A 21,789-nucleotide genomic window follows, 5' to 3' on the forward strand; every position below is an offset into this window, starting at 1 on the left:
GTCTTTCAATTAACCAATCATCTGTCTGTCAATCTACCTGTCTATTTCTCGCTCCAATATTGCCACAATCTCTTATCTAAAACCCACTGTAGCCAGATGCATTATTGAAAGTCATCTCTTTCCGGATTTAGAGAGACACAGTATATTTAACAGCACCTTCACCAAGGTCTGGGGCAATGCCCATTAGCAAATACATTAATATATCTGTAGCAAAGTATGTCAATATTTATGCCAAGTAAGATTCATAAGTCCGGTTTTGCTGCCAAATGTCTTTGCTACAAACTTAGGAAAAAAGCTTCTTTCTCAGAGCTTTCTCCATTTAGATATAACAAACGATGGATCGTGGACGTAAAAATGCTATTTTGTAGAGAAAATTCAGAAATGTGAGAGAGCTAGCAGTTTCTCGGCTCCATTCTCAAGATTTTGATTTTGTTTGTAGGGGTGCAGAAATCTCACAAGCCCCCAGGTGATTCTGATTTCTGATAAAGGGGTCCCTGGGACCACCTAAGAGAAACCCTATCTCACAGGATAGAGTAGGGATCCTACGTCCTTAACTGGGGTAGGCTTTGTGGGGTTTGGCTCCCTCAAACCCCTGAAGTTGTACCTCTATTTTGCCTCAGTAGGTGCTCCTGGGAGGGTCTGGAGTGTTCAGTTAGTTTTCTGAGGGCCCCTCAACCTACAGGTGATCTCAAAGGACTGGTGTGGACAGTCACTCTGGGTGTAATGTGGGAGGTTCATCTGGGAAGCTATCAGGTTCACCCGTATGAGGCCGGGGAGGGGGTATGGGTGGCAGGAGGTGAACCCCGTCCCCGCCTTGTCTCCTGGTCCACAGTAGCAGCTTAGAAAGCACCATCAGAGGTCAGTCTGGAGGCAGCAGAGGGCGTCCCTCCCCTCAGTGCTGGCGTCCCCAGCTCAGAGGCATCCCCGCTTGCCCCCTAGCGGCAGTGAGAGTTAGGGCCCTGCCAGTTTCACTCTGGGACCATCCCATTTAGGATGGAAAGATGCAGCCCTCTTCCCATACCCTGCCACCCATACCACACCCACAAGTCTTCACATCCTCCTGACCCCAGAGTCTCCCCGAAAAAGGAATGAATTCATAAAAGGGAGACTGCCAAGTGACCACTCCGTCTAGGACCCCTGCCAGAAGTGAGTCCTTGTTTGACTGAGAGCCATGTGCCTGCTTGCTTTCTCAAGTTCCACCCCCAGCCACCGCGGCCCTCCCAGCTGCATCCCTCAGGCCCCTTCATCCTGGGTCTTGCCTGCGAGCCCTGCTCTCTGGGCTTCCTCTAGGTACATGGAGTTCTTCCCTATCCCCTCCAACACCACCTCTGACTTCTACTTTGAGAAAAGCGCCAACTACTTTGATTCGGAAGTGGCTCCCCGGCGGGCGGCTGCCCTGTTACCCAAGGCCAAGGTCTTGACCATCCTCATCAACCCAGCAGACCGAGCCTATTCCTGGTACCAGGTGAGCCGGGGTGGGGCCCTGGGTGGGGGTACGGGCTCTGTCTACCGCTCAGCCACCAATAAATACCAGCAAATATTTATTTAAAATTTATTTATTTATTTAAATTTTATTTATTTAAATTTTATTTATTTATTTTTGGCTGTGTTGGGTCTTCATTGTGGTGCATGGGCTTCTCATTGCAGTGGCTTCTCTCGTTGCGGAGCACGGGCTCTAGGCGCTTGGGCTTCAGTAGTTGTGGCTCACGGGGTCTAGAGCACAGGCTCAGTAGTTGTGTCGCACGGGCTTAGTTGCTCCGCGGCATGTGGGATCTTCCTGGACCAGGGCTCGAACCCGTGTCCCCTGCACTGGCAGGCGGATTCTTAACCCCTGGGCCACCAGGGAAGTCCCTCAGCAAATATTTATTTTGCGCCTCCTTTGTGCCAGCCCTCAGTAGGCTCCTGGAATGCCGTGGTGGGTAAGAATGGTCCCGCCTCCACTGCACTTCTAGCCCGGAGGAGAAGCCAGGCAGAAATCCATGTTGAATACCAGCCGAGTTACCTGCTCACCCTCCCAGCTTCGTCTGGGGACCTGCCTCTGACTCTGACACCAACAAGAGGTGGAGGCTGATTCCATCTTGATGAAGCCTAGATTCGGTGAACAGTGATCTGGGCTCATACTAACTGTGGCCTCCTTGCTGGGCACGGGGTGGAAGGGGGGTGGGACATCAGAGAAGGACAAGACACAGGACCTGCCATTCTTAGTGGAGAATGCAAATGCTCGATCAGGTAAGGAAGTTACGTGGAATGCGGTTTGTGCTAGCGAGTGTGACTCCTAGTTCCTACTTGACTATGTAAGAACTAGAATTTTCTTTAATTTCAATGACCTGACTTAATTTTTTCTGAACATCATTCCACTGGGCTTACAGGAAAGCTTAGGCTCTGGCCGTTTGGGGGTTTTCCTCCCCTGCCTGCCAGTCTTCCTAGGATTATGCCACAGTGCCAGGGTGTGGGGCTTCCTCGTCTAGAGCCGATAAAGGAAGGCCCCTCTAGGTCTGGCCACCCTCTGAGCCTCCTCTCTGGGGCCTCATTGTGGCCACAGGCTGGTAGGAGGCAGGTGCAGACCCTCTTTGCTCCCTGTTCCCACAGACCTCTCTCTCTCTTCTCACTCCCCAAGCCTGGGGACCCTCCTCGTCTGGTGGGCAATCTCTCTCCTCCACTTGCTTCTCTAGGACTTTCTGTCTATACCTCAGTATTCTCCTTCCCTCTGGGCTTTGTCTTTGGGGGAATAAAGGCCACTTCTCTTTTCTGCTCTGCCGAGTGTTCCCCACCTCCTGGCAATGAGCAGAGATTGGCTGTCTGCTCTTATCGGGGGAAGGAAAGAGGAAGGAGAAGGCTGTAGAGGGAAAGTGGCCCTGGCTGAAGTCCGTCCCCATTCTGTTCTAATGCTCCTGCTCTACCTCTTCACCTCATTGGAACGTCACGGCAGTTTTCTAGAGGGCAGAGGGCTTTGTGCATGTCCCCTCGCATAGATGAGAAGACCAAGGTTCAGCAAGCCAGGTGACTAGCTCAAGTTCATGTGCTGCCATTTTGAACCCAGCTCCTCGAGGTCTAAGACCCTGTTCTTTCTTCTGTCCATGGTCGAGGTGGGATAAGGAGAAGGGGGACTAATTCCTACCAGGAGGATCCAGGAAGGTGCTGGAGGGAGAGGTAGGACAGTGGCCTGCCTCAGAGGGGAGGTCAGGAGGGGGAGCTGTTATGCACCATTATTGCACCTCCCCCACCAGAGCTCTGTGATCCTCAGTGGAGGTGTAGGGGCTCTTGAGGGTTACCCCTGGTGGACAGGTTCCTGATCTCTGGACTTGGGAATTATGCAGATGCCGACTGCCCGTGGCATTATTTTAGGTGGTTCAAACCTGGTGTTTTCCCCTTTCCAATTCTTTCCCAATCCTTCTGTCTTAGACTGCTTGGGTTGCCATAGCAAAATATTATAGGTTGGGTGGATTAAACAACAGAATTTTTTTCTCACGGTCCTGGAGCCTAGAAGTCTAAATCCAAGATCAAGGTGACAGTCGATTTGGTTCCTGGTGAGAGCTCTCTTTCTGGCTTTTAGACAGCCACCTTCTGTGTCCTCACATGGCAGAGCAAGCAAGCAAACTTTGGTGCCTCTTCTTACAAGGGCACCAATCCCATCACAGGGGCCCCACCCTCATGACTGTATCAGGACCTGTAGCAGACATTTGTATCTGCCTGGTGTTTCAGAACATTGCTTTATTTTTATTGTATTTATGAATGATTACCTTTATATATGACAACTGATTCTAATTTTCTATTTATGGAGACAGTATTGAGTTTTATTTTGAAATACATTTACGTGAATAAGAAAGATGATTCAATGCAAAGAAACTTACGTTGACTTGTCACGTACAGGTGGTTTATGGATATGGCAGAAATCACAGAGGTGGTGTGAAGCAACCAGCATTTGGAAGCTCTGATCTAGTCCAACTCCCATCTCTCAAAGATGGGGAAACTAGGGCTCCCAGGGGCTATGACTTCCCTGAAGTCACAGGGTAATGACAGGTAGAACCAGAACTTGAACCCAGGGCTCCTGGTTCCAGCTCAGGGTCTTCTGGCTGCCTCCTGGTTTCTGTCCCACAAAAGCCTCTTCCCTTGGTCCCTCCACGTGACATGCTGACCCTCTCTCTCCCCTTGTCTGCAGCACCAGCGAGCCCATGATGACCCAGTAGCCCTGAAGTACACCTTTCACGAGGTGATCACAGCTGCGCCCGATGCATCCTTGAAACTGCGCGCCCTCCAGAACCGCTGCCTGGTCCCCGGCTGGTATGCCACCCACATTGAGCGCTGGCTCAGCGCCTTTCACGCCAACCAGGTAGCTGCCTGTCCCTGACCCTCGGGAGGGCAATCACGGCCCTGGCTCTGGGCGGTTAGCAGAGCGCCTCAAAATCTCTTTTACCAGTTACAGGGCCAGACATGGTGTCATTGGAGAGTTAGATCTTTGGGGCCTTCAAAGGTTTCAGTCTTGTTTATCCCAAGCCCTTGTCCCATCACAACAGGCTCTTTATCCCTAAGGGGACCCAAAAAGCTCTGGGATAGGCCCCTGGGAGTGAGGGAGACAGGCGTGTGTGACGGAGGGAGAGCCTGGTTGCAGAGGTAGATGGGGCCAGATTGCTGAGGCATTTTAGGGAAACCCTTGGAGGATTTAGGCAGGAGAGTGACATGTGGTCCAAAAACTTGGAGAGAGGCAGAGAGGGGGTGTCATAGGGATATGAGGGGCAGGCAGGGTTTTGCCGATAGCCTAAACCCTAGGAGAGGATGGCATTGGTCAGAGGAAGCTGGCAGAAAGCAGGGAGTTAGTTAGACTGCCCAGGACTGAGGCATGGGGGCACCTCCCGTCCACAGGTGGAGGAAGAAGCAGTCTACAGAGTGTGGGGTCCCCAATTTATAACCATGGCTGCTGACCCAGAAGACTGGGGGCCTGTTTGCCACTGGAGTGAAAACAGGTTCAGATCACACTCTCCTTTTGCTTTTTTTCCAGATTCTGGTCTTGGATGGCAAACTGCTGCGAACGGAACCTGCCAAAGTGATGGACACAGTGCAAAAGTTCCTTGGGGTGACGAACACCATTGACTACCACAAAACCTTGGCGTGAGTGTTACCCTGGCCTTTCAACGGGGGGATGTCCTGAGCAGGCACCTGGGCCCAAAAGCCAAAGGCTTGAATGATTAGGAGAAAAACACAGATTAGTCAGCAAATGTGAGGAAGTACGCATGTCCCTGATGGCAGTCTAGCAGGAAAGTTAACGTGACTTGAGTCATATTAATAAAGATATTGACTCAGGAAAAAGGGAGGTGATGACTCTGTTCTACTCTGGTCAGTCCTACACCTGGGGTGTTCTTTTCACTCTGGGCTGAACATTTTCAGTGTTTTGCCTAAGTAAGTTAGACCAGCAATGAGCAATTCCAGTTCCCACAAGGGTTTCTTATCATTAGATTATGACTTCAATATAATTTAAGGAAAAAGATACTATAAATATTGTCATTGACTAATCATTCCCATCACTCAAAACCCAGTGCAAGTGCACTGAGAACGCTGTCCCAAGATGGATAAGTGCCAGCCTGTGTTGAGGGGGCTCAGGGCTGGGGAGAGGCTGTCTCCTAGGGTATATCACAGACAGGTGACACACTCATCTGAATGAGGGAGTCTCAAGAGAAGGAGAAACAGTCACCTTCCCCAGCTACCTTCTTAGGAAAGCCCTTCAGCAAGAATATTCCCTTCTCCTTACTTTGGAAGTTGAAAACGGAAGGTGGAAAACGGTAGTCAGTCCTTCCCTTTGAGGGTAGAAAGGAGCAGCAGCTGCGGGTATGGCTGTGGCAGTAGAGATGCCTGGGTTAGGATCCCAGACCTCTTCGTTAACTGTGGGCCTCGGACATGTGTCGTAGTTCCTTCAAGCCTCACTTTCCTTCTCCGTAAGTTGGGGATAAAGGTAATAATTCCCACCTCCGGAGGGTCACTGTCTTGAATGAAAGCATGTGGGTGGGGCTCTTGGCTCAGTGCCCGGGATGTACTAATCTCAGTAAATGATAGCTACTCTCATCATCATCATCACCACCATTACCATCACATGTGCCTACCCTGGGACCCATTCAAAAATCCCTATCTCCCTCTCCTGCCAAATGTGAACTGTGTTTTCCTTCTGTCCTCATGCCCAAGAACCTCCTAATGGTTCCTGATCTGGGACTGAATTCTGATGCCATTATGCCTCTCCTCCCCATGACAGCATCAGATCTCCTCTCCCCAAAATACCTTTGAAGGTCCAGCATGACTTCAATTCTGAAGGCAGTCTTGCTCTATCATTTCTGAAATTCATTAGAAAAAAACCACAACTTTCCAGTGATGCACATGCTTAAAGGCAACTGTAGATACAGCATTTCTTTTTTTTTTTTTTTATTGTTTTTAAACATCTTTATTGGAGCATAATTGCTTTACAATGGTATGTTAGTTTCAGCTTCACAACAAAATGAATCAGTTATATATATACATATGTTCCCATATCTCTTCCCGCTTGCGTCACCCTCCCTCCCACCCTCCCTATCCCACCCCTCCAGGCGGTCACACAGCACCGAGCTGATCTCCCTGTGCTATGCAGCTGCTTCCCACTAGCTATCTACCTTACGTTTGGTAGTGTATACATGTCCATGCCTCTTTATTGCTTTGTCACCGTTTACCCTTCCCCCTCCCCATAGCCTCAAGTCCATTCTCTAGTAAGTCTGTGTCTTTATTCCTGTTTCACCCCTAGGTTTTTCATGACATTATTTTTTTCTTAAATTCCATATATATGTGTTAGCATACGGTATTTGTCTCTCTCTTTCTGACTTACTTCACTCTGTATGACAGACTCTAGGTCTATCCACCTCAGCTCAATTTCGTCTCTTTTTATGGCAGATACAGCATTTCTTGATAAAGATTGAATTTATTAAAAAGCAAAAGAACCTCCACTAAACTTTTTTCCCCCTACTGGGTTCTCACCCCTGAGCTGGAGAGTGCTAAGAGGACCCCCAGAATAAGGAAGGATGGGAAGTGTTCATGTTAGGGACTTGCTGCAGCAACTGAGCCTGCCCAGTCAGGAGAAGAGAGATCTCAGAGCGTGCAGCCTGCCTTCTGCTGAGAAGAGGGGGCAGGTGTGTTTAGTGGAGCCCAGAGCCAGAGCTTGGGCAAACAGATGCAAGTATCAGTCCCACAGACCAGAGTTTGCCTATGGGAGTGGATCCTGTGATTTTCTAGGAGGCTCTGCCATTCCTGAGGTCTGTGAACATTGCCTGAAGTGGGAAGGGGCTGGGCTCGGCCGGGCCAGCTCCCACCCACAGGCTTTCCCCACCTTCACAGGTTTGATCCAAAGAAAGGATTTTGGTGCCAGCTGCTCGAAGGAGGAAAAACCAAGTGTCTAGGCAAAAGCAAGGGCCGGAAATACCCAGAGATGGACTTGGATGTAAGTAGCAGACCTGCTGCCTGCGGCAGGGGAATAAATGTTGGGGGTCCCTGTACTGGAGGGAGTCTTCTCTTTACCTGACACCCAGCACTCAATGGTCTTGGCATTTCTTGGGTGGTGTTCTTAACAGGAGGAAATGTGGGCTAGGGGATATAGTGGATCAGAATTGATTTAGTCAAATGAGTATTTCTTCTACAAGGGCTGAATGCAATGGGGCTTTGAGAATGAATCAGACCTGCTCTTTGCCTTCAAGGAGCTCCTAGTCTAGGAGGGAAATGAGTCACATGTGCCAATAAGTAGAATACAAGGGAGGAAGTGTTTTGTGTAGTTAGGTATGAACAAGTGCTGTGAGACTTCAGAACAAGGACATGCCACTTGAAGTTGGATGGGTAAGAAGGCTTCTCAGATGAGGTGGGGGGGTGTCTCTCGAGTTGGGTCTGGAAGGATGGGGTGGTATTTGGACCTATGGCATGGAAGGATAAGGCATTCTTGTAGGAGGGGATGGCATGTATAAGGATATAGGGGAAAGGGCACACACTGTGACTCTGGTTACATTTCCCTTTTTTTTCCATTACCCCTTGATAATTTTTTAAAAACTGAAGTATAGTTGATTTATAATATTGTGGTAGTTTCTTGTTCCCTGTGGTATACAGTAAATTCTTGTTGCTTATCTGTTTTATATATAGCAGTATACCTGTTAATCCCATACTCCTAATTTGTCCCTCCCCCTTCCCTTTCCCCTTTGGTAACCATAAGTTTGTTTTCTGAGTCTGTTTTGTAAATAGATTTATTCTTTAGATTCCACATATAAGTGATATCATACGGTATTTGTCTTTCTGTCTGACTTACTTCACTTAGTATGATATTCTCTAGGTCCATCCACATTGCTGCAAATGGCAATATTTCATTCTTTTTAATGGCTGAGTATTTTATAGTGTGTGTGTGTGTGTATATATATATATATATATATATATATATACACCACATCTTCTTTATCCGTTCATCTGTTGATGGACACTTAGGTTGCTTCCACATCTTGACTATTGTAAATAGTGCTGCTATTAAATTGGGGTGCATGTATCTTTTCAAATTAGAGTTTTTGTCTTTTCTGGATATATGCCCAGGAGGGGATTGTTGGATCATATTGTATAGATCTAGTTTTAGTTTTTTAAGGAACTTCCATACTGTTCTCCGTAGTGGCTGCACCAATTTATATTCCCACCAACAGTGTAGGAAGGTTCCCTTTTCTCCACACCCTCTCCAGCATTTGTCATTTGTAGATATTTTAATGATGGCCATTTTGACTGGTGTGAGGGGCTGTCTCATTGTAGTTTTGATTTGCATTTCTCTAATAATTAGCAATGTTGAGCATCTTTTCATGTGCCTCTGGCCATCTGTATGTCTTCTTTGGAGAAACGTCTATTTATGGCTTCTGCCCAGTTTTTGATTGGGTTGTTTTGATATTGAGCCGCATGGGCTGTTTATATATTTTGGAGATTAATCCTTTGTTGGTTGCTTCATTTGCAAATATTTTCTCCCATTCTGAGGGTTGTCTTTTTGTTTTGTTCATGGTTTCATTTGCTGTGCAAAAGCTTTTAATTAGTTCCCATTTGTTTATTTTTGGTTTTATCTTCATTACTCTAGGAGGTGGGTCAAAAAAGATCTTGCCGCGATTTATGTCAGAGAGTGTTCTGCCTATGTTTTCCTCTAAGAGTTTTATAGTATCCGGCCTTACATCTAGGTATTTCATTCTTTTTGATGCGATGGTAAATGGGATTGTTTCCTTAATTTCTCTTTCTGATCTTTCATTGTTTGTTAGTGTATAGGAATGCAAGAGATTTCTGTGTATTAATTTTGTATCCTGCAACTTTATCGAATTCATTGATGAGGTCTAGTAGTTTTCTGGTAGCATCTTTAGCATTTTCTGTGTATAGTATCATGTCATCTGCAAACAGTGACAGTTTTACTTCTTCTTTTCCAATTTGGATTCCTTTTATTTCTTCTTTTTCTCTAATTGCCGTGGCTAGGACTTCTAAAAACTATGTTGAATAAAAATGGTGAGAGTGGACATCACTGTCTTGTTCCTGATCTTAGAGGAAATGCTTTCAGCTTTTCACCATTGAGAATGATGTTAGCTGTAGGTTTTTCATATATGGACTTTATTATGTTAAGGTAGGTTCCTTCTATGCCTACTTTCTGGAGAGTTTTTAATCATAAATGGGTGTTGCATTTTGTCAAAAGCTTTTTCTGCATCTATTGAGATGATCATATGGTTTTTATTCTTCAAGTTGTTAATATGGTGTATCACATTGATTGATTTGCAGATATTGAAAAATCCTTGCATCCCTGGGATAAATCCCACTTGATCATGCTCCTTTAAATGTATTGTTGGATTCAGTTTGCTAGTATTTTGTTGAGGATAAAGATCAGAGCAGAAATAGAGATGAAAACAATAGCAAAGATCAATAAAACTAAAAGCTGGTTCTTTGAGAAGATACACAAAATTGATAAACCTTTAGCTAGACTCACCAAGAAAAAAAGGAGGGCTTCCCTGGTGGCGCAGTGGTTAAGAATCCACCTGCCAATGCAGGGGACATGGGTTCAAGCCCTGGTCCGGGAAGATCCCACATGCTGCGGACCAACGAAGCCTGTGCTCTGCAACTACTGAAGCCCAGGCACCTAGAGCTAGTGCTCCGCAACAAGAGAAGCCACCGCAGTGAGAAGCCTGCGCAACACCATGAAGAGTAGCCCCGGCTCGCCGCAACTAGAGACAGCCCCACGCACAGCAACGAAGACCCAACACAGCCAAAAATAAAAGTTTTTTTAAAAAAGAGAGGACTCAAATCAATGAAATTAGAAATGAAAAAGGAGACGTAACAACTGACACCACAGAAATACAAAGGATCCTAAGAGACTATGACAAGCACCTATATGCCAATAAAATGGACAACCTAGAAAAAACGGACAAATTCTTAGCAAGGTACAATCTTCCAAGACTGAACCAGAAAGGAATAGAAAATATGAACATACCAATCACAAGTACTGAAATTGAAACAGTGATTAAAAAACTCCCAACCAAAGTCCATGACCAGATGTCTTCACAGGTGAATTCTATCAAACATTTAGAGAAGAGTTAACACCTATCCTTCTGAAACTCTTCCCAAAAATTACACAGGAAGGAACACTCCCAAACTCATTCTACGAGGCCACCATCACTCTGATACCAAAACCAGACAAAGATACCACAAAAAAAGGAAATTACAGGCCAGTATCACTAGTGAACATAGATGCAAAAATCCTCAACAAAATACTATGTTTCCCTTTTCTTGTTTGCCCCTGGTTTTAATTCTCTCTCTTCTCCCTGTCAATCACAAGAATTTTGACCTTGTGTGCTGTATTTTGGTGCTCCTACTATATGAGTTTTCTTTTGAAGGTTGTGATTTTGAAGAAGATTGTGAATAAATAATGGGAGTGTGGGATGATGCCAACAGAATGGTGGTTTTTAAAGAAGAGGGGGGGGTCACTCTTGAGTCAGCACATGACCAAGATCTGAGCTTTCCTTCCTGTTACAGTCCCGTGCCTTCCTGAAGGACTATTACCGGGACCACAACATCGAGCTTTCCAAGCTGCTGTACAAGATGGGCCAGACACTGCCCACCTGGCTACGGGAGGAGCTCCAGAACACCAGGTAGCCACGGCCACCACAGCCAGACTGAATGTGACGGCAGGGACGTCCCGCCACACGCTGAGCCAGACTGACCTGCAGAGTGGGGAGCTGGGCCCGGGCTGGCCAAGTACTTACAAGCAATACTCTGCTGCAGCCCAGGTAGGGCCAGGAGAAGAGCCCAGGCAGGTCCACACGCACCTCAGAGCGTCCAGTGCTGGGTTGGTGGCCTCTAGGACCTCCTTCGCCAACCAGGGTCCATTCTGCTCATAGTTTTTCATGGGGAGGCCACTTCCTGTTGGTGGAAGACCACAAGCTGGTAGGAAGCAGTCCACAGGACTCTGTTTTCCGTCCCTGTGTTCCACCCACCCTACCCTCTCCATCCCATCACTCCCTGCTCCAGTAGGGTGTCCACTCAGTAGTATTTTCCCTGTCCTCCAGACAACGAGGAGAAGAGCCCAGCTGGGGCTTTTGCCAAACCGGGGAGAGAGATTGGACGTTTCCGTGATGGTTCAAGCCAGGCTCTTCAGAGGGGTCAGCTGGGAACCCAGAGGTGGTCCCTAGGCTGGGTGTGAGCGTGTCCAGCTCGAGAGAACGCTGGACCTCCACACCCATTCTGCTTCATACCTTCCCATCTCACCTTCCCTCTTTAGAGAGAGAATCGCTGGTCCCTACAGTACCCACCCGGTCCCAAAGGCCTCCTTCAGGGCCCTGGGGCACTGCCATGCTTTTGGACCCAGAGACCCAGGCCTCAACCCTACCCCGTCCTTCCCCCTGGGATGCGACATGTGTGGTGTTTCCTGTGGTAAAGGACTGAGGCGGTCGTGGAGTCGGCCGTATACATGTCCCAGTGTACATATGTTGTCCCTAAGCCCCCCTGGCCTTGGCCCCTGGCAGATGCTGGGCAGACTTGATGAGACTGCCATCCCTGCTCTGCGCCAGCTGCCTGTGGCCAAGGGTTTCTAGAGAGCCCCTTAACCTCCCAAATACTAAGAAGCTAAAGTATTTTAATATTTTTTTTTCTTGGTGCCAGAGTTTATACCCTGGGTGCTGGGGTCGCACTGTGTTACATATATATATATAACATGTGTGTATATATATATATATATATATATATATATATTATATTTTTTTTGGTTGGGTTTGTTTTTAATTCAGTCGTACAAAATGGTGGCAGGCCCCAGTCCCAAAGGGCGTCGTATCTCAGTGCTAGAGAATGGGATGGAAGGGGGGGGGCGTGTTCATGTGCGGAGGCCTCAAGGACACAGCATGGAAGTGCCCTGGGAGAGGACAAGTGCCATGGCCGCCCCGGGGCTGCCCCAGGTGAACAGGTGGCGGGATGCATAAGGAAGACCTACTCTTTCCAGGAGATCTGGCTTCATGAAGCGCGGTGACCCTGGGGCACTTTTGGCCAAAGGAAACAGCCAGGCTGGGGTAGGAGACCCCGGGGCTTAAAGGCTGGCCTGTTCCCCTTCCCCTCACATGGTGCTAGGTTGGGAGCTGCCCTGGGAGCCACAGAACTGTCTCCAGGCCCCCTGCCGACAAGGGGGGGGGTCTCTGGGCTATTTTCTGGTTGGGGCCTGCTCCTACCCACCCCTCCCGCCCCCATCTTTTAACAATGTGAAGTGACTAAGGCTGGGGTGCCTTTCCCCAGCCCCTCCCACTGCCAGTTCAGCTTTGAACTGACACCTGGGAAATCCTTTCTGGAGAGCCTTGTCTTGTTCAGAAGACTCTACCATGTTGGGGCTGAAGGGTCCTTCAATGGGTGTGGACACAGGTCCAGAAATGGGAGGTGGCCTCCGGGGCTGATGTCACAGAACCGATTGAGAGCAGGGCCAAGAATTGAACTCGAGGCTCCCAATGCCGCGCCCAGTGCTCTTCTTCCAGTGCCACACTGCCTCTGAGCCCGTCCTTGGGACCCTACTCTGTGCCAGGTTGCTGTCCCTCCTTTAGTCACGCCCTTGGTCATTCCAGGATATGGGGACAAACCACTCCTTCCCAGCCAGGGTGCCTTTGAGCCTTCTCAGTTCCAGATCTGCATTTGCATCCCTGTCGTGCTCTCCCCACCTCAAAAGGTTCTTTCCCAGCCTGGGAGCCTGGATCTTAGTTCCCAGGGTCTCCACTGGGATGGAGAAGTGGAATGTCCTACGGGGCCAGCTGCATCTGGCTCTACTGCCTCCCGAGTGAAGCGTTTCCATCATGCTTCTCATTGGGGCCTTAGAACCCGGGAACCCTGGTTGCTGCTAACCCTGCAGGGGATGAGAAGCAGAGTGTCTGAGGACAGGGTGGCATGTCTGCGTGTACGCTTGTGAAGACTTACCTGCACCAGGAACCAGACTCCCAGAGCGGGCAGCAGCTTCCATAGTGCAAAACCTGGGCCTCACTTCCCGTCTGTCAGCGCGGGGCTCTGCTGCATGACCCGTGAGGATGTCACAGCTCCCACCATCTGAGATCTTCCCTCTGGGCCTGGACACCTGGGCAGGCTGCCCAGAGCCTGTCCTCGTGGGGCGGGCAGGTCCGCTCCCCTCGTCCTCTGGCCTGAGGAAGAAACAGGCAGGTTTGAGGCCCTGTGGTAGCAGAGGAAGTGCTGGAGACTTGTCCAGGCCCTTCTGGGAGGCTGGGGACTTGACCTGTCACATGTTCTCAGTCTGTCTTGTCACTGCTACTTTTTCCCTTCCCACTAACGAATCTCTCTCGAGAACCCACTTCCAGGACCGGTAGGTACTGGGGAGAGGAGAGAAGTCCCTCTAGGTTCTCTCAGCTGCTGAGCACACAGATTCCCCACCACCACCACGAGAGGAGAAAACCAGAGGTCAGTGGGTGCAGTATCCTCAGCATCTTCCATGTTTACTAAGTCACTGGCCAAAAACAAGAAAAAAACCTCTACCATCCCTTCTGCCATCTCCTCCACACACCTGTGCCTCAAGCTCGGTGCAGGTGGGATGTGCAGCTGCCTCCGTCACTCGGGGCTCTAGAGCTACCCACAGTGCGGGCATCTTGCACCTGGAGAAGGAGTCTGAGGTTTAAAGACTGGTCTCTTTCGAGCCCCTACGTAGGAGCAGCCGGTGCCTCTGGGGCCCAGCTGAGGGAGCAGTGGTCTGTTCCCAGTAGAAGAATACTACTAGGTTGACTCGCAGAGATTGCTGGTCCCAACATCGAGCCGTCCCCACAGGTTTGTTAGGAGAAAGAGCAAGTAAATAAGTAAGTGTTGTACCAAATATTTTATCATGAGCTCCCACTGCCCACCATTCAGACTTAAAATTAGCGTTTTGCCACATTTTAATCTTTCCTTCCGTACAAGCATATTTTCTCTGAACTAGTTTAAAAGTTGCGAACAGAAGGAGACTCCACCCCAAATGCTTCAGCCTGCATCTCCTAAGAGCTAGGACATTCTCCTACAATTGGCCCAGTATCACACCCAGTATCACAACAGTATTTCCCAGCAACATCTGCTAATCAGCCCATATTCACAGTTCTCCCAAATAACTTACACCTGGTTTTGGAATCGGGAACTAGTTAAGGTACACATGTTGCATCGAACTGTGTTTCCTAAAATCTCTTTCAAGTCAGTAAACTTTCCCTTCTGCTCACTCTGGTTGTTTGAGTGACATTATTTCGGAGGCTAGCAGGCTGCTGTCCTATAGAAGTCCCACATGCTGGATTTGTCTGTTTCTTCACGGTGTCACAGAACAAGTTCCTCTAACCCCTGTATTGGCAAGGGTGATTTAGGCTATGGGGATTGGTACCTTTTGTGCTGACTTGAAAACTTCAGTCCATCCTAAGATGCCCCTCTGCTGTCACCTGTACCAAGTGCCAAGTCAGCAGAGGGGCCTGCCAGAGCTGGAGAGGGCAAGGGAGGAGGCATCACAGCCGCGCCTGGGAGGGTCTAGAAAGAAGAGGCTGGACCACGCAGTGTGGGCCTGTCGGGAATGAGACATCCGGACTCAGAAGATCCTGTGCTGCCCCCTTTGCTCCTGGTGATGGAGCACAGGGCACCAAAGAGCATCTCTCTTTCTCTCTGTTTTGTGGTCTCTGGGTTTTCATTTCCTGGAGGCCCATGGTCTGTGTGCACTGGAGCAGAGCCAGCCCCTGGGATGCACCAACGAAGGGCTCCGCGGGGGGCGCTGCCCCGCCCAAACTGCGGTTGCAGAGAAGAGCACTGGGCTGGAGGCAGGAGATGTGAAATTTTGTCCCAGTTGAGTACACTGAGTAGCTGAGTGACAGTTTTCCTCCCAGGGACTCAATTTCCCCATCTAGAATGAGCAGATGGGCCTACAGCATGGATTTTCAGACCTCAAAGAAGGAAGCAGGTCTGCTGTAGTTGAAGTGAGGACGGAGGTCCCAGGCCCCCCGCACCGCTGCCCACGAGGCACTGCTGGGTCCCCAGGGCTGCCTGCCCCCAGAGGCTTTCCCTCGCCAGCTCAGACAGCCAGAGACATTTTTTAGTTCCCACAAGGGAGAGGCATGGGCTTTGTGTGGGGTCAATGTCAAGGGCCTATGGGGGGACTCTGGCTGTGTTTTATCCTAATAAGTTCACCCCTCCCTCTCTCCTTCCTCTCTGTGGCCCTTGAGGAGAATGAGGGCCGAGAGGGTTTTCTATGACTGTGCTAGCTTTTGTTATCAGCAAGAGGGCTCCTTTTGTAATTTGTGCATGAAATTCATGTCATTTCCTGGGGAGAGGAGAGGGCTGACTGGAGAGGGTGCGGGGCACATTAGGGGAGCAGGCAGAGGTTTCCTTCCCTCGTGGGAGTGCGGAGAGGAGTAGAGAGGGGGGCGCTACCCCGCTCACCTGGTCAGGGCTCTCAAACCAGCCGTTTTGGGTTGTGTTAAAAGTGGGAACCTTCCCTCCATTAATGTACAATCTTGAACTAACTGCTAATAAAGTGGGGTTCTGTTTGTACACATTGGTCCTGTCTGTCCGTCTGTCTGACGTTTTTGCAAGGCCCGCAGGGGAGGGTGGAAAGAAGGATGTTCACATGCACGGCCAGTCTGGCCACCCCCGTACACACAAGGCGACTGTGAAAGATCAGTTCAATGGATTGTAAACTGAAGCTTTTCTAGATAGCAGAGGCCTGTCCCAGGACAGCCAGTGGGGTGTCTCAGGTGACAAAGAGCCCTCAGCCACGCTAGATGGTTGAGAAGTGCTGGGGCTGGAGCACTGCACTGAGAAGAGCCTCAGTCTAGAATTAGTTCTGCTATCAGTGTGTGAAGTGACCGGGCCAAGTCACTCTTATGCTTTGATCCTCGGTTTCCCTCATCCCTTAGGGGTGTGGAAGGAGTTGGACTCAGTGGCTACTCTGGCGAACTTGCTTAAAATGCAGATTCTCCGGCTGTGCCCCTAGAGATTCCTCTCTGGCAGATGTGGGGTGCGGCCCGAGCACCTGCATTTTAACAACCTCTCCAGCACTCTGGGAAACCCTGGCTCAGATAGAGGGCTTCTACGGGTTCTAATTAATTCAGTCCCACTGCCCGAGGAATGAAAACTTTGGGTAAAAACCAATGACTTCCTAGCCCTCCCAGCCTGGTTGAGTTTGAGATTTGCGGGGGAGGGGCAGAGGCAGGGAGCAGAGAGGCAGGAGCCTCTGTGGAACTTTACGAAATGCACATTCCCAGGCTCCCCCAGTCCCGTCCACTCAGTCAGAACCTCTGGCAGGGAGACCCAGAAATGTGGCTTTTAAACAAACTCCCTGCCGCACAGGAAAGTGTGGGAACACTGAATCAGGCCACAAAGGATGAGCCAGAGAAACTCCACAGAATTGTGGACGGCTGCCCTGGGGCATGCTGGGACACAGCTGGGAGCACATCAAAACACCAACCCCAATGGTACAAGGGCAGCACTTGCAGACACCTGTTTGGGGTTTGTCAGCTGGGAGCTTGGTATGGGTCGTGGGGCAACAAGAACATGGGTGGAGGCTGCATTAATGGGAGCAGTGGATCTGCATGATACAGGTGCGCTTCGGTGCTGGGTAGGTGGTCAGGCTACATCAGAGATTTTTGAATTTTAAAACAGCCTTTTGTTTTTTAAAGAGAAACTTAATTAAAACCAGGTAGAGGCAGGAAGGGTGTTTCTGGTTGGATTTGGGGTGAGTATCTGGACTGTCATCAGTTCAACTGCTCTCTGTCACCATACTATCTTGGAACTCTAGAAATCCTTGAAACACACTATGAAAGCCCAGCCCAGGTGCTCTCAGAGGTCCCAAGAGTCCTGCAATTCTAATAGGTTGAGTGAACAAAGACACATCGAACCCTCCTCACCCCCTAAGTGAGGAGACCACTCAGGGGACATGGTGCCCCAGGAGCAGTGCTGGATCCTGGAAGTGGGCATTTCCCTCAGAGAAGCCCTGGGTCAGGTGCACAGGGCAGTGTGTTCCGTCATAGCAAAGCCCAAGAAACAACTTAGATGTCCATCTAGAGGGGATCAGCTAAGTAGCCACTCGTGTGGCCACATGCTGAAACATGACGATGGAGGAGAGAATAATCAGCTCAGTCTCCAGGTCCCACCAGGAAATATCTTTGAGACTGACCTAAGTGTGACCATTTGTGGAAAGAGAATGCTCCCTAACTAAGTACACATACATACTCTGCTGGCTCGTACTGCTTATGCTATTCTGCATTTTTTTTCCTGGCAATGTAGCTATCTCTCTCTCTCTCACGCCAAACTGTTAACTGGTTAGTTCTGGAAGAGGGCGCAGGGAAAGGGGAGAAGATTTCAAAGGGGACTTTAGCTTTGGCTGAAATACTTTACTAAACACAATGAAAATGCATGTATCAGTTGTGGAATGAAAAAGTCTTGAAAGTAATTAGAAATGGGTGAAGCAGAAAGGGGGTCCAGGCAGCTGGACTGTTGTGGGATGCTACCGTGAAAGCAGCCCTGCTGTTCCCCCAGCCCACAGGCACCCAAAGTGTGGGGCCTGAGGAGGCCCTGGCTGTTGGGGGGAAGTTCTTGCCTTGCTGCAGGTACCCTGAGCACTTGTCAAGCCTCTGAGCTGAGGATTCCGACTCGCTGTGTGACTATAGGTGACTCAGCTCCCACATGCTCACAAATGGGGGAGTTAGAGTGAACACCAGTGTTGGGACAAACCGACATTGCTTGCCTGAGAAGGACACAGCCTAACGCCTGTGAAATTCCTGACAAACACATCAACATGAATCTACCCAAGGAGAAACACTGGCACATCCACGTTGAGGGACATTATGCAAAATAACTGGCCTGAATTCTAAAATTGTCAGGGTCATGGAGGATAAAGAAAGGCGGAGAAATGGTTCAAGATTAAAGGATACTGAAGAGACCTGGCAATCAAATGTCACTTATGATCCTGGAGGGGTCCTAGACCAGGAAAGAGTTACTATAAAGAGCACCATATTGACAACCGGCAAAATGTGAATATGGACTGTGTACACTGGGTAATAGTACTTTATCAATGTTAAGTTACGTGATTTTGATTACTGTTCTGTTAGAGTATGTCATTGCTCTTAAGTCGTACATGCTGAAATATTGATGGGTAAAAGGGAAAAATAAAGCTGAATTTTAACTGATGTTCTTTTTCCAATGGGTCAGACTTATCTGGTGCAGTTCACAACATGTCCACCAGGGGACACTGTCATCCCAGGCTCTGACGGGCTAGAGTCGGCCTGAGCCTCCCCGGGAAAGACTGGGCTGGTAGTTAATGGTGTTGAGGTGATGATATCATAAAGAATTCAATGACATGAATAATAAAAACTATTTCTCACTGTCGGGAAGGCCTTCTGCTTGTCAAGTGCTGTCTCTCTTCATCCTTGCCACAACTCTGAGGTAGGGATTGTCATCATTCCCATTATGTAGATGAGGAGTCTGAGATTCAGAGAGGTTAAGTGATTCTGCCAGGGTCACAGAGCTGCGAGTCCTTGGTCTGTGAGACTCCACCGCCTTAAGCCCCCTGGGTAGTCCTGCCTCCTGTCATGAGGCAAAGTGGGGAGAACTCACTGAGCCTGACCCTGTCCCTCTCCAGGCTGGACATTTAAAAGTATGTATGTATGTATGTATGTGTGTGTGTGTATGTGTGTGTATATATATCCACAAAGATAAAGCAAACACTGCCTACAGTGAGATCTAAGTCTCCCTCTAAACAGCTCACCCCACCCCCAACCCTCACCTCTAACCCACCCCCCTCTCACCTCTTCAGGGGAAACCACTACCACCAGTTTCTGTGGATCTTTCCAGAAGTTTTTTTTTTTTACAAATATGAGTAGCTAAGTACACATACATCCTCTGCTGGCTCGTACTCCTCATGCTATTCTGCACTTCCCTTCTTCACTGGTACTGGGGACTGGGTAGAGGGGTATTTGCTGCTTTGTGTAGTAACAGATGGAGGTTCTCCTCCGCTAGAGGTACCTGGGGAGGCTCCACTCTGTCAAACCTTTAGGGAGGGAGGGAGGGACAGGCTGGAGCTTAAATTCTCTAGCCTTTGCCCCATTCTAGGGTGTTGTCCCTCGGGAAGGGAGGAGGCTGCATAGCATAGTTGTCGAAATATGCACAGACAGGCAGACCTGATGTCAAATAGGTTCATATTGGTTATCTGATCTTGAGCAAGTACCTCATGTCTCTGAGGCTGTCTTCTCATTGGTGAAATGGGAATAGTAATGGGTGGCAGGTGCCAGGGCTATTGTGAAGAGTAAGGGGTGCCTTACTTTTCCAGTGCTTGGAAAGCCCTCACCTGAACCTGCTTCATGCTGAGCGCTCAGTAAAGCCTGATTCAGTTCTTGTCATCAGACTCATGCAGCTCCCATGACTCAGCCTGGGGGTGGCACTGCCACCTTTGTCCTGAGGCTGATGAAGATGGGGCTGAAGGGCCAAGAGGCACACCCAAAGTGGAAACTCATCGCATATGACTGTTCTTTCTGGGACCCTTGAAATCAAATTGGTTAGGTGATCTAGGACACTGAGAATGACCCCTCAAAATATACAACTACCAACTTCACAGAAATACAAAGGATCATCAAAGACCACTATGAACTGCATGTCAACAAATAGGATAACTTAGATGAAATGGGCAAATTCCTAGAAATACAAACAAAAGTGACTAACAAAAGTGACTCAAGAAGAAATAGAAAATCTGAATAGACCTACAACAAGTCAGGAGATTGAATCACTAATCAAAAAACTCCCAGCAAAGAAAAGCCTAGGATCAAATGGCCTTGCTGATTAATTTAACCATGTATTTAAAGGGGAATTAACAACAATCCTTCTCAAACTCTTTCCAAAAAAACTGAAGTGGTGGGAACACTTCCTAACTCATTCTGTAAGTCTAGCATTACCCTGATACTGAACTAGACACAGACTCTACAAGAAAATAAAACTACAACATCCCTTATCAAAACATATGCAAAAAATTCTTAACAAAATAATAATAAACAAAACTCAGCAGCTAACTAGAAGGATTATATGCCAGTATCAAGTGGGATTTACCTCAGGAATGCAAAGGTGGTTCAATATAAAAATCAAGGTAATATACCACATTAATAGAATGAAGGTGGAAAAACCACATGATCATCTCAATTGATGCAGGAAAAAAAAGAACATTTGGAAAAATCCAACACCCTTTCATGATAAAAACACTCAAACTAGGAATGGAATGGAACTTTCTCAACAAAGGCCATATATGAGAAACACAGCTTGCATCATTCTCGATGGTTATAAAACAGAAAACTTTCCCCCTTGGATCGGGCAAAGACAAGACTGACTGCATTTTTCCCCCTTCTATTTAAGATCAGGAATTTCTATTCAGTATACTGGAATTTCTAGCCAGAGCAAGTAGGCAAGAAAAAGAAATAAAAGACACCTAAACTGGAAAGGAAGTAAAACTATCTTTACTTGGAAATGACGTGATCTTATATCTATAACACCCTAAAGAATCTACACACAAACACCCTTAGAACTAATCAATTCAGTAAAGTTGCAGGTGACAAAATCAACACACAGAAATCAATTTTACTTCTGTACACTATCAATAACTCAAAGGAAATTAAAAAGAATTCAGTTTATAATACTATCAAAAAATAAAATACGTCAAGTAGGAAATCATCCACACACAAATATGATATCAAAACCAGCAGCCATGAGAAGAGGAGAGTACAAATGTGAGAAATGGGAATTGCATTTGAAATTAAGAGACCAGCAACTTAAAACAACCTTGTATATATATATAGACTGCTATATCAAAACCTCATGGGAACTGCAAACTAAAAAACTACAATAGATACACACACACAAAAGAAAAAGCAATCCAAACACAACACTAAAGATACTCATCAAGCCAAAAGAGAGGAGAACAGGAGGAAGGGAAGAAAAAAGACCTAAAAAAATAAATCCAAAACAAGAAAATGGCAATAGGAACATACATATAGATAATTACCTTAAATGTAAATGGATTAAATGTTCCAACCAAAAGATATAGACTGGCTGAATGGGTACAAAAACAAGACCTGTATATATGCTGTCTACAAGAGACCCACTTCAGGCCTAGGGACACATACATACTAAAAGTGAGGGAATGGAAAAAGATATTACATTCAAATGGAAATCAAAAGAAAGCTGGAGTAGCAATGCGTAGACAAAATAGACTTTAAAATAAAAATTCTTAAAAGACACAAGGAAGGACACAACATAATGATCAAGGGTTCAGTCCAAGAAGAAGATATA

The 21,789-nt window shown here is 47.8% G+C and overlaps 1 protein-coding gene across 3 annotated transcripts in view; it reads left to right on the top strand.

The window, feature by feature from the left end:
• The window catches only part of NDST1 (N-deacetylase and N-sulfotransferase 1), a 71,662-nt gene extending 55,651 nt beyond the window's left edge, over nt 1-16,011 (top strand). For all 3 annotated transcript variants that reach the window (XM_067732281.1, XM_067732284.1, XM_067732283.1), the window contains 5 exons: nt 1,291-1,465; nt 4,160-4,330; nt 4,997-5,106; nt 7,345-7,447; nt 11,020-16,011. In XM_067732281.1, coding sequence (XP_067588382.1) covers nt 1,291-1,465; nt 4,160-4,330; nt 4,997-5,106; nt 7,345-7,447; nt 11,020-11,139 — 679 coding nt within the window. In that variant the 3' untranslated portion in view covers nt 11,140-16,011. The remainder of the gene's footprint in view (nt 1-1,290; nt 1,466-4,159; nt 4,331-4,996; nt 5,107-7,344; nt 7,448-11,019) is intronic.
• Nucleotides 16,012-21,789: the final 5,778 nt, after the last annotated feature.

Source organism: Pseudorca crassidens, chromosome 3, assembly GCF_039906515.1.
Source record: "Pseudorca crassidens isolate mPseCra1 chromosome 3, mPseCra1.hap1, whole genome shotgun sequence".
Taxonomy (NCBI): Eukaryota; Metazoa; Chordata; class Mammalia; order Artiodactyla; family Delphinidae; genus Pseudorca; species Pseudorca crassidens.